This window comes from Triturus cristatus, chromosome 8, assembly GCF_964204655.1.
Source record: "Triturus cristatus chromosome 8, aTriCri1.1, whole genome shotgun sequence".
NCBI lineage: Eukaryota > Metazoa > Chordata > Amphibia > Caudata > Salamandridae > Triturus > Triturus cristatus.
The window spans coordinates 52528594-52542358 of NC_140591.1; the positions used below are offsets into that span (position 1 = coordinate 52528594).

The 13765-nt window shown below is 45.5% G+C and overlaps 1 protein-coding gene across 1 annotated transcript in view; it reads left to right on the forward strand.

The window, feature by feature from the left end:
- Positions 1–13765, forward strand: part of LOC146800049 (uncharacterized) — a 90989-nt gene that overhangs the window by 20961 nt on the left and 56263 nt on the right. The window contains exon 5 of the mRNA XM_085620965.1: positions 13608–13715. Coding sequence (XP_085477091.1) covers positions 13608–13715 — 108 coding nt within the window. The remainder of the gene's footprint in view (positions 1–13607; positions 13716–13765) is intronic.

Consider the following 13765-nt stretch of genomic DNA (forward strand, 5'->3'; position numbering starts at 1 on the left):
TGTTATATGACCGATGTGAAATTGTCTAATATGGGTCTGTTGCTGTATTATCGAATGATGTAATTCTTTAATCAATTGGTTGTCTTTAAATCTTTGTTACATGAGAGGAAGGCGAGCCGTACATGGGTGAGCCTAGCCCTGTTTAGCTACACCAGAGTTGGGCTGCAGCATCAGATAAACATGCTGCACTCCTACACCGCCAACAGTAGCCTGGAAGTCAACTTCATGAAAATCGAAACAGTAACACTGGGCAGGAAATTCAACAAGGGGGGCTGCTGGATCTACAGTAACAACAGTGACAACAAGATATTGCAGGACCAGTCCACTGAATACCTGAGGGGCTCATTGACACAAGGGCCTCCTTTGTTTGGCAAATGGAAGAGGTTGAAACTAAAACCTTAACCCTCCAGATGTCCCTGTCAAAATTGTCAAGTGCGCTTTGGGGAACAAGCCTCCTCACTCTCCTGAATGTGATGAGGGCAAAAATGACTCCATCTCTGTCCTACTGTGGTGAAATCCTGTTGAGGAAAGACGTCAAACTATTGAACAAACTTGTCATCAAGATCTACAAGTTTGTCTTGCGTTTGCCAAGATTCTCTTCCACAGCTCAGATCCATCTGGAATTGGGCGTTTGTGATTAATGAGTAGCCTGAGCTAGAGCCTTCCTAAATCTGTGTCACAATCTCAAGCTTGCCAGGAGAGGTCCCTTAGAGGCTCTATTGTGGGATGAGATTCAACCTGGCGGTTCTAGACTATCCCATGTTTCGTCTGTCTTAGCACCCTGTGTGAGAAAGTGGCTCTGTATATACTGTTCCTTAATAGGTACAGAGTGTACAGAGTCCACAGACCCCAAGGGTTTAACAGAGGTTAAAGTTAGATATAACCTTACTCTCCAAAGTGGTAGCCTGGTCGAGCAGTAAGGCAGTATCAGAGGACGTGTAAAGCATTTGTTGTACACACTCAGTCAGCAAATAGTTCCACACACTCAATAACTGAACTCTAGGCCAATTGTTTGTATATAAAAAATATATGCTTGTTTTATTTTAGAACCAACACTTGGAATTAAAATATACTTTGTCGACAGGAGATGTTTCATAAAAATACTTTTGTATATGCAATTGACTTTTTAGTAAACAGTTACAATTAGTTGCAGTAGGCAACTCTATTTCTAAACACAATACATTGAGCTCAATGACAAATTCAGATTATATGCAATAGATTACTTTGTAGATTACTTTTGTAATTCCAGGCTTGGATCCTAGATCCAGTCCTGGGTCAGTTCTCAGAATCAGCTGTTAAAAGTCGACTTTGGTACTGTAATGATTTTTAACTAATATTTAACTATTTCAAAAGTGAGCACTTAGAAAATATTTCAGAGCAAACAATCAATGATTCCCCATGGAAGGAAATGTAGGTTACAGGTACAGTAGGTTATCGTTACTTTTGTAATCCAGTACTGGGTGTCTAGACTCAGTACTGGGACATTTATCCAAAACAGGTAAGTAATTACGTTTTCAGATGTTATACGATTTTTGAGGAATATTTAGAAATTGCAGAAATCAACACTTAGAAGAAATTTCATAGAAAAGCAGTCAATGGTTTCCTATGGAAGAAAAATGAGTTAAAGGTAAGTATAGTTGTGGGTACTTTTCAGAGTCAGTGCTGGGCACCAAGATCCAGCACTGGGAGCTCACCTAAGAGCAGATGAGTAAATTCGTTTTTGGTACTCGGCTGATTTTTGGGGAATATTTTGAGTTTTGAAAAGTTCACACTTAGAAGAATTTCCAAGAAAAAGCCAGTCAATGTTACCCTATGAGGAAAATGAAGTTAGCAGTTTCAGGGTAAGTACTCGACTGACAGAGTTGAAGTTCTGGGCATAGACTCAGGGGTCTCCCAGTGTCAGGTAGGTACAGTCAGTTCACCCTCAGCGGTTTCAGGACGGCCGGGTGCAGAGAGAGTTAGGCCCAATGTTATCCTATGAGGGATAGGGGGGCCTGGGTTGGTGGCTGCTGTCGGGCAAGCCACGCGGCTGTGGGAGCTGGGCTCCTGGTCACTTACTCAGGGCAAGTGGGGAAGTGGGTTAGAGTAGAGTTTTCACTGCCAGGGCCACTCGGGCGGCTGGCTGCAGGGTGCTTTTGAGCCGTCGGGCGCTCAATTGATTTCTATGGGAAATCTCCGGTTTGGAAAAAGACTGCAGGCTCGGGGACGAGGACTCTTCGGGTGCCACCACCACTTCGAGGGGTAAGTTGGATAGTTGGAGGATAGGTAGGTACCCCGGGATTGGGCACAGAGGGCCGTGGGGCGCCGGGTGCAGGGGTGCCTTTTGATGTCGGAAATCTTACCCTCTTGTTGATAGCGGTTGGGGTGGCACTCTGTTCTGAGGCTGCAAGCTTCTTCAGGATAGTCTTGGAGGGTCCTTGGGTGCCGGACTCGGGGTCACAGTCGCCGTGGGGTCGTCCTCGTGGGCTTAGTTCACTCCGACACCGGCCAGGCTTGGCGGGTGCAGAGTGGGCTGGGATCGCGGTTCCGGGCTGCTGCCAGGGGTGAAAGGTAGGTTCTGAGTAGAGCCTCTACTCATGGGAGTCCCAGGGGATTAGAGTTCAAAGGCAGCCAGGTCCTCCGGGGTTTCTGAGGTTGCTGGCCACAAGAGATGCCGGGTTTGGAGCAGGAGCAAGTCCGAGGTCGACAGGCCGGTAGGGCTGGGGCCAAAGCAGTTGGTGTCTCCCTCTCCTTTGCAGCTGCAGGGCAGGTCTTCTTTTCTTCTCGCTCTTCTTGTAGTTTCGGAATCTGGAATCTGGGGAAGGAAGGTTCAGGGTGCCCCCAAATACTAGATTTAGGGGCGTTACAGGTAGGTGAAGGCCAGGGACCAATGGGTCCTTGTCCTGGGGTGGGTACACCCCCTATCCTGCCCCTCTCCTGTGGGAGGGGGGCAGTAGCCTAATCCTGATAGGGTAGGGCCTCCCATCTTCAAGATGGCGAGAGCCCGGAGATGTGCTTCACCTCGCCTCCCCCACCTGAGGCGTGGGGTTGGCAGGCTGGCACATCCCCTATCCTTGTATGGGGTTTCCGGCCAAGCTTCCCGCCAGAGTGGGGGGTTGCAGTGGCCTGGGGAAACTCCTAGAGGCGGCAGGCCTTTGAAGCTTCCCTTTGCTCATCCTGGGGGAGGAGATTTATCACCTCACCCAGGATGAGCATTGTTGCAGGCCCGGGAGAGCAGGGGCTCTCCCACCCAGGGGTCCAGCAACGTGTCTGCTGTGTGGCAGCCTGGGCAGCCTCAGAGCAGACGTGGATTGTAGGTTAGTTGTAGGAGGGCATCTCTAAGATGTCCTCTGGGGTGCTTGGTACATTAAATCTCACACTGGCATCAGTGTGGGTTTAATGTGCTGAGAAGTTTGATACCAAACTTCCCAGTCTTTAGTGTTGCCATTATGGTGCTGTGGAGCTCGTGTTTGACGAGCTCTCAGCACCATGTACTCTTAAATGGCAACACTGCACTTACAGTGCCCGGGAATGGACCTGGGTACTGTAGGGGCACAGGGCTCCTGCTCCCGTGCCCACACCATGGGCATAAGGCACCCAGCCAGAGGGGTGACTGACATATGCCTTGGTAGTGTGGGTGTTGTGCATGGCACACAGGGATGTGTGCCATGTCGACTCTTCATTTTGTCCTGCACCCAGACACTCAGCCTGCAAAGGCAGTGTGTGTGTGTAAGGGTACAGGGCCCCTAAGGGTGGCACAATGAGTGCTGCAGCCCTTAGGGGCCTTCCCTGGTCACAAGGCCCTGGGTACCTAGGGTACCATTTACTAGGGGCTGACATGTGGCCAGGGTTTGCCAATTTAAAGTTTGTGTGTTTAAGGAAGGAACATAGGCCCTGGGCACCTGATTGGCAGGAGTCCAGGGTACACTCAGTCAAAGTACATTCAGCAATTTAGCAAAAAGTGGGGGCATACCATGCAAGAAAGAGGGCACTTTCTCACACCCTGCATGCAAGAGAGTCCTGGGCCTCTAACACAAGCCAACATGCCTTTAAGCAATGTATTAAGAATGTGTACGCCTCCTTTCGCATAAGACTGATAAGGACGTTCTGGCAAAACGTAAGCACTCATGGGCTGTTATCAATACTTATCTATCTGCGCGTCCCTCGTCCTACTAGTCCTGCACAAATTCGAAACATCCAAAAGTAATATTCATGCCCCTGAGGCTTGGGGATGCCAGTTGGCTTCGCCCTTCGGAAACAAAAACGTGCAGGGGCTGCGGACTGTAGGATGATTATTTTGAACATATTGTCAGTAGTTGCCCAGTTTTACGAGAGGACCGAAAATCTCTCCTGAAGCGGGAATGGAACAGACTGGGTATTCGCACATGCTGGGTGGGGGGCATCATGGCTTCCCTCAACCCAGACAACACTACTTTAAAGATCCTGTTGGTTAAGTACGTCACTTTAGCCGCTAAGAAATGGCTCTGGTCTAACCACCTTAGTAGACCCCACACTCTAACCAAAAAAGGCATTGTCCTTCTCTTGACCTACCAGACGATTAAAGCAAGCACTGTGCATGCCCTTGAGCGAACTGTCTCTTTGTATTTATGAAATCCTAGCCATTGGATGCGGCAAGGCTTAGCCTCCCGTCTGAGTTCTCTTGCGTTCATCTAAGGAGCCTTATGGTATTTCTTGTCACTTTAGCTATCACACTTTTCACTTAGTCTTGATTAGCTGTGGCGAAGGTTCTTGTCATTTTTTTTTTTTTTTTTTTTTTTTTTTAAAAACCTTTATTCGTGCATCTTAAAAGAACAAATACGGGCCTACAACCGTCAGGCCGGCCACGATACAGTAAAGCACTGATACCCACATTACAGCCCCCGTGCATCAACGGTCAGGATTAACAACAGGTTATGAGTCACATACTGGAGATATCTTTGAAACCCGGGGAAGGAGAAGTGAAGGTTAATTTTAAGTTTTTTGATAATTTTATCAGAGAAAAAAAAGTCAATGAAGGATAAGAGCAAAGTAGATTCGAGTCCGCAAGATAGCTTCACCACACGGGCGAGCAGCAACATCAGTAAGAACAACAATGGGAGTAAAATCTCAATCAGTGAGGCGGTGCAGAGATATATCAGGATAGTCACATGAGCAAGTACGCGCCCCTCCAGAGCCGCCCCCACTCGATCCACCCCACACCCGGACCCCGAATCGAAGAAAGTAGAGCACAGAGACATAAAAGAAGAAAGGCCCATAGAACTAATTGAGAACAGAGTATTACCCCCCCACCCTACACCAATGCGGAGGCTACGGCCTACCCCCCCCCCCAGCATAGTGCCTGTCGCCCAAGGAACCCGAAATATAGAGAAGAGAGAAAGTAGGAACAGAGTAAAGAAGGGAAGAAAACAGAAAAGAAGGTGGGGAGGAGCCCACTAGACACCAGAGCGCCCCGAACCATCAGCCAGTTATGGCCCCCACACACTGAGAGCCCTCTACGCCAAAAACGGCATGCAAAGATACCATGGCACCACAGTTTAAGCAAGGGATACAAGTCGCGACAAGTGCGCGCAAAACATACATACAGTCCCAGTCCCAGGCCAGCCCGTCCATAAACCATAGCGATAGAAGTCAGACTAGCCCTGGCCCGATCGCGGGCTTGGGATTAAACCAGCTCCTGCGTGAAGGCCCCGTGTCCCGAGCAGACAAAGACAAGATGGCCGCTTGTGAGAGGATGGGGAAGTAGGATCACGAAATGGCCGCCGACCATCGATTGAGGTCCCTTGTTGCACCACATAAAATCCAAACCTGGCAAGTAAGGTACAGGAGTTCCACAAAAAGGCAGCAGTGGGCCACCGCGGACGGTCCCTCGAAGCCGTTAAGTATCGCTCAGCAGGATAGCCTCGCGGACGCGATGAGGCAGGGAACAATGAAGCAGGCAGCCATGACCAGGGGGACAAAGTATCCGCAGTTGAGGTGGAGAGCGGTGGACCCTGGGCGCCGGGAGCGCTAGATGAAGGCACCAGTGTAGCACAATCATACACCGCCGCTGCGTCCCCGCAAGAGGACAAGAGCACCGGAGGACCCACGCCCTGTGGATGACAAACAGTGCGCTCACGGCCCGCAGCCGACAGTATGGGGTCAAACCTCTCACTCAGCGCCTGCAGGCCAGCGCACATCTGTAGTTGAAAGTCCCGCAGGACAGCCAGAACGGAGCCGCATGTCAGCGGAAGCTGGGCCCCAACATCGGCAGCAATCCGGGACGGCACTGTGGAGCTGGTGTCCGGAAGAGGGAGGGCGAAGTGGGCAGCGGGCGAGACCGGAGTATCACCCCCCAGCCGCGAGCAGGCACTCAACGCCATGTTTTGCCGCTATACGGTGCAATGGCCAGGGGGGGGGGGGTCGTGGCAAGTGGTCAATTCCCCTCAGGTCTACGCCGCAACAGGAAAGGCCGACAGTCGCTTATCTTCTCGCCGGTCCCCCTCGCCGCTGGCTAGGCAATAGGCAAAGGGGGCAGCAGCCCCCCACAGCTCGGTCCTCAGAGCGGGGCAGGAGACTCACCGCACCGGGGCCCACCCCACCGCTCCAGCCCGTCAGGCACAGGGTGCAGAAGGTGTCCGGCCGTCTCTCCCCGGGCTCATCCGGCAACGATCCATGGTGCGAGGCGAGATCGGGACCGCGGGGCTCAGGTTAGCGCTAGCTGATCCGGTAACTGCGGAGCTTCCAGGAGGCCGGCAAAGGCCGTAAGGGCGCAGGGTTTCAGTGCCGAGGACAAAAGCACCCAGAACTCGGGCATCCGGGCGGGTTGAGACTCCGGGAAAGCAGCAGCGCGGTCAGCGCGTCTTCGCACACGGTGCACCTCGAGAATCGGCGAGGATGGGCATCAGGATAGTAGTCCGAGGCCACGGACCGACGGAGCCGGGCGCTCAAGCGTCTGCTCCGGTCGCCATCTTGGCTCCTCCCCGGTTCTTGTCATTTTAATGCTGCATTCGTGTTGTGTGCTGTACGCCCGTGGCCAAGTTTGATTATTGGTGTTGCCACTACTTCCTTTTACCAGGCACTTTGGAGTTTACTGTGGGAACAAGCTTTTTCCATTCTTCTTTTTTTTAACTTGATGCCTGTTATTAAACGGCTTGTTTCCAGTCGCAATGTCCTTGGTGCTAGGTGCAAACAATAGCCTCTCTGTGCCCTGTCGTCACTTACAGAAGTAGTCATCTTTTGCACAACGCACTGCACACTTTGTTTTGAATTAATAAGTCTTCTTATCTCTTTATCGCGATGTATGTTTTAACACGCTTATAACTAGTAATAATGCTCCTGTTTCTAGGTGTGCATAAAATGTCTTTTGTCATTGACAAAAGAGGTAAAAAAACTTAATTGCTCTCTGTACCTATAGATATAGGCCCATAGCCTAGCCTAACGTCACAAGTCTGTGAAATACATAGGTTAACTCTTTTACTAAATTATGTGCTTAACACACGTTATGCCTTATCGATACGCTGTAAAACGTTTGTTTTTCCACCCAATCTGTTGTTTTTACCACATTTGTGTCTTTGTTAAAATTGTAATGATATTAATTAACCTCACAATAAATAAACATTCCCTTTCAGTGCCTTTTAAATGTCCTTAAAATGCCTTCCCTGATCATTGCAATATCTAGCAATCAAACTAGACATCACAGGGGCATATCTGGTCATGTAACTATGTCCTCACATGTAATATAATGCACCCTGCCTTAGGGCTCTTAAGGTCTGCTGTAGGGGTGACCTACATATATTGCATGCAGTGTAACACCCTTAATCTGCTACATTGGCTCCCAGTTACGAAAATAATCCTCTTCAAAGCCTTAAGTATTTGCTGACAAATCTTAAGAAACAGGGCCCTAGCTAACTTCACCCCTTAGTGCAAAAATATGCCCCTACTCGTAATCTCAGATCCACTGATGCTAATTTAGCAGGGGAACAACCTTTACAACGCAACTTTTACAACGCACTACACTTACAACGCATTTTTTACAACGCACAATCCATTACAACGCATGACATTACAACGCATGACACTACAACGCATTTTTAAAAACTACCTTTACAACGCATTCCATTACAACGCATACTACCATTACAACGCATACCATTACAACGCATAATATTAAACTACACTATCCAACACTTTCCCTACTGTTGCACCCCCTGGAGTTAGAATAGTAATTTTTACCCCTATACTATCCAACCCTTACCCTACTGTTGCACCCCCTGGAGTTAGAATAGTAATTTTTACCCCTATACTATCCCACACTTACCCTACTGTTGCACCCCCTGGAGTTAGAATAGTAATTTTTACCCCTATACTATCCAAAACTTACCCTACTGTTGCACCCCCTGGAGTTAGAATAGTAATTTTTACCCCTATACTATCCAACACTTACCCTACTGTTGCACCCCCTGGAGTTAGAATAGTAATTTTTACCCCTATACTATCCAACACTTACCCTACTGTTGCACCCCCTGGAGTTAGAATAGTAATTTTTACCCCTATACTATCCAACACTTACCCTACTGTTGCACCCCCTGGAGTTAGAATAGTAATTTTTACCCCTATACTATCCAACACTTTCCCTACTGTTGCACCCCCTGGAGTTAGAATAGTAATTTTTACCCCTATACTATCCAACACTTACCCTACTGTTGCACCCCCTGGAGTTAGAATAGTAATTTTAACCCCTATACTATCCAACACTTTCCCTACTGTTGCACCCCCTGGAGTTAGAATAGTAATTTTTACCCCTATACTATCCAACACTTTCCCTACTGTTGCACCCCCTGGAGTTAGAAAAGTAATTTTTACCCCTATACTATCTAATACTTACCTTAAATGCAATTTAATATTATGCGTTGTAATGGTATGCGTTGTAATGGTAGTATGCGTTGTAATGGAATGCGTTGTAAAGGTAGTTTTTAAAAATGCGTTGTAGTGTCATGCGTTGTAATGTCATGCGTTGTAATGGATTGTGCGTTGTAAAAAATGCGTTGTAAGTGCATGCGTTGTAAAAGTGTGCGTTGTAACGACATACATCCAATTTAGCAATGGTGCCTAAGGTCAGGAGGGCCAGAATTGGAGCTAAATCCTTTGCCTATTTAGCACCTAAACTATGGAACTCCCTTCCAAGGGTTCTCAGAGATTCCCCTTTGCAAACTGATTTTAGAAAGAAACTTAAAACTTGGAATTTGAGTAACTACCTTCTAATCAAATTAACTCACTTAGGGCATTCCTTTGATTCTTTGAATCTCTACTGTTCCACTCCTATGAGTCCAGCGCAGAGACACACCATCCGATGTATTCATGCGCTTTCTGAATGATCTTAATATTTGTAATATTATTAGTGTCTGTGGGCATGGCACACAGGATGTGGGCCATGCCGTGCTATCACAATTGTTTGCACCATTTCACGCAGCCTACAATGACAGTCTGCATGTGTTTGTGTGTGGGTCCCTTAGAGTGGCACAATACATACTGAAGCCCTTAGGCACCCTATTTAGTACCCATGTCCTAGACAACAGGGTTACCATTTACTAGGGACTTACAGTGGTGCTAAAGTCCTTGCCAAATGGGTTACAATTAGACATTGCCTGTTTTAAGGGAAAGAGAACTGACACTGGGGACTTGGTTAGCCGGGACCCAGTGCACCTTTAGCCAACAATGCATGAGTACCAGGCAAAAAGTGGGGGTGACCATGTCAAAAAGAGGCACTTTCCTACACTTACTAATCACACATAAAGACGAGTACCCTGTGGGATCACAACTTTATGAATTAGCAATAAAATTAGAGACCTTGCACACATATGCTGGAACATATGCTTGAGGACAGTGCATATCACTCACTAATGGTGATGAACCTCATACATACCGAAATATTTTATGGTTTTAAGTTCCAATTCTTTCTACACTTCACACACGATGGTGAACACACCTGCCTGAAAAGAAAAGGTAATTGATTTATATCCACACAATATCGGTTCTTGCATCTTTAAAAAACAGCCCCAAGCTATTTGGCCACGTAGGGGGCGAAACATGTGTGGGCTGCCTACAATATACCAACAATGTACAACAAATATCAAGCAGGGAGATTCTGTATAAAACTATTTGAGGAAAATATGTACAAAGATACTGACTACCTTGAGTAAAATCGATAAAACCACACAATTAAAACCTAAAACTAAAAGAGACAACCACAACTTTGAGCATCCTTTCAATAGTTGAGCAGATGCACTTAATCTTCTTCTACAAACTTGTCTGTACAGAGGTTACGTAGGTCCAAACCTCAAGAAGTGGACTAACCCCCCGTATTAAGCATATTACTCAACAGGAAGGGAGTGCTGGGCCTTGATGCACATTGGAACTGAAGCTTATTAATGATATTCACAGCTGCCAAGAGTCCCAGTGCCATGTGTGACACCTTCAGCAAGTTGGTTCTGGCTTTTTAGTTTATTGTATTTTTTAAGCCATGCCTCCAATTTAAAAGCTACAAGTCTCAAAATGCAATTTGTTGTTGGTTAAATGGACAAGGCTGGTAGGAGCCACATTTGGCATGGAACCACTTGGCAGCAATTCATATTCGCACTTCCATGTAGGAATACAAAGAATTCAGGAAACAGTGTGGAGCAGACTGAAAGAACATGGTTTGTGGTGTTGAACAAACCAGCCTACTGATTAATCTAGTACAACTCAAAAGCTTAAAAGTTCCACATGGTCCCTTGATGTGGGGAGGGGGGTAATGACCCCTACACATTTTATCATGTTCACGAGTACATATGTGAATTACCTCCAAATGTGTGAAGGCAATGGTTTCGTAATTAATATTTGAAATATAGCACAGTCTTGAGCCATCATTAGTCCTTGAGCCAGACTAGAATCGTGAGAGATTGTCAGAGGCAGCAAGGATTTGAGAAAGCGCCCATGAGCAAAAGAGTGAGAGCAATGAGCGGCGAGGGAGGATGACTCCAAAAAATACAAAGATCCATGCTAAGCACAGAACGACTGTGCTAATGTCAGTTACACATGCTGCCAATGGGTTAAACAGTATATACTGCAGTATTCTGCCTTTATATTTAATATGCGTGTTCGAACGTGCACTGCAATAAAAGGTACAAGTTTTGCACATATAAGAAGAACACAGGGGGCACTGCTGAGTAAACATTGAATTCCATACATCAGGAAAACATGCGAAGAACAGCATCAGAAGCTCCGCTTAATAAACACTGAGGACAGGAGATCCTAAGCGCTTCGGAAAGTCACTTGATACAGCAGCTCATAAGGTCCCCGGTAGAGCACTTTCTGCTCTTGTGTACAATAGATTTTTTTAAAACAAAGAATGGAGGATTCCCGTTGACTTTCTTGATTTTTAAGATTGATGAAATAGCAATGTTTAAGATGGAAATAAAGTGGACAAACAACACTCATTCACTGTGACAGGTAGCTTTTAGGGTAACATACAGGGTACGGGCAGGAGCAGTGTAGGACCTGGATCTGAAACATATTGAACCAAATCAAAGTTTAAAAAATATTCAGAACCTAAAATACATTCTTGAGAACATAGTGCTGTATTAAACAAGAAAATATTGCTCCACCAATGTAAAAAGTTGGGGTATTAGTTGAGGTACACAAGTTGATTTATTGCGCCCCAACAGTGACAAAGGCTGAATACCATATGCAGTGGCATTGGCAGTCACTTGCAAGTTTGGCACAGGGCCTTTAGCATACAGGTGAAGGGTGCAAGCAGCATAGTGCACAGCCTCAGCCTCACACGGTGCAGGGGTGGGGTATAAAGTGTGTTACAAAACCCTACAAATTCACTAAAAACCCAAATACTCACTGACGTTTGTGGTAACAGCCATTGATCTTAAAGTTGCCACAAGGAGGGCTCAAAAATCATAAAAAGTTACTAGACCTGCAGGTCTAGTAACTTGAATAATCTACTCGACCTAACTTTAATGTACTTGACCTGTGAACTGGTCTCAAATCGTGTGGTCCAGGGCAAATATTTTGTCTCATGGAGCTGCCATTGTCTTCATTGTCACATAAGAGAGTACCTTCAAATATGCAAGTTCAGTATTTCTGCTGTACAAAAAAACTTTATTTACTAGACTAAACGTTTGTTCCATGTATAAAAATAATCAATCCCACATATAGGGTACACATGATCCCTGGCTTGCCTCTTCACTAATAGTATCGTCATCTGGGCAGGAGCAGGAATTTTCCAAGTTCATGTTTAAAAACTCTTTTTTTCATAAATATATTACTTAAGTATGATGTGGTAGTGAACTGTCATTTACAGATAACACATTTTCCATTGAAATGGCCACAAAACGTTCCCACTAACACGTAGTTTTGCTGATAAACCTATATAGTGCATAAACAATGTGTGGAAATTGTGTTTCAGCAAAAATATTAAAAATGTGCATATCACCAAGTAAAGTGTCCTGATTTATTTTGATACTATAAGAATCTTTGTTTTCACCACAGAATTTTGAAAATGTGTCTTCATAACTAGTAACATACCTTTGAAATTGTTTGAACAGTTCACTTATTAGCTATTTCAGTGTTGTGTAAGAAAACAAAAGCCCGAACTCATACAGCCTTTAATTTCACATGTTTTGCACAGCATGATTGTCACACAGTTCACTTTACAAAATCCTGTAACTTAAGTCGCAGAAAGAAGAGTAAATGTAGGAAGACAAACTGACTTTTGACCTCTGTCTCTGAAATGAAAGCTGAGGAAATGTGACAAGAAAACAAGATTTAAAGGCACCTTGATTGCTCATTCACTCTTTGTGAGCAAGCAGATCACTTGTTGTCATCTCGCAGGAACAGGCGAGTGGGCTCTAAAAATACCTTGTCCTGATTAAATCTGGCTCGCCATGGTGAGTGGATTTTTCGAGCCCTGACAAGACAATGCTTTGGGTTCTGTTCATTACATTCAAGGGCTTACTTGGGCTTCAGCCCCATGATCAGCTATTTATCAGTCATGAGTATCTGCTCAAGCTGGTTACAAAGGCGCTTGGATCATTCCACCCAGTGAAGGTGAAGCGTTCTAGGAATAAAATGTTTTTTTTCAGATACAATAAAGAATTTACAACACTCAGTGGCTTTTGGTTCTTTCTCCTTTTGTGAAACACACCTGTATTGTAATTTAATGATTTACCATAGGTGTTATACAGGGGACATGCACTTCAATTTAATAATTCAGACATCTTGAAATGCTAATTGATAAGCCAATGTAAACGCACTAGCCATGATAAAGTCACAACTGTAGCCCATTCCCACCATTTGTCATCCCTGGGGAATGTTTTCAAAATAATGCTTTCTAGTCATATCACAAATTATAAATGCAAAATCTAAGTGATCAATATTGTCATCAGGATGCTAGATGGTAACAGGTCTGTTTTTCACTTACAACTGCCTTTGTATTATTGCTTGAACTATATGTGCTAGTGCGTGCTTGAATTTTTCCTTAGATCATATGGAATACATGCATACATTGATGAGGCATGCAGGAGGTGAGAGAGGTTCAGGACCCACTCTGCAGCTCTTATGATTGGCTGTGACACCGCTCTTTCATATTTCTGTTACCACAGGAGAGGAGTTCACAATAGAAATGTCAGACAGCATCAAAGAAGAGGAAGGGGCCTATACGATGGCTGATCAGAACCAAGCGGAATTAAAAAACGTCTATACGCCAGACGGTAAGTCATTTATTTCTTTATATATTATACTGTAGGAATATGGAATCTAT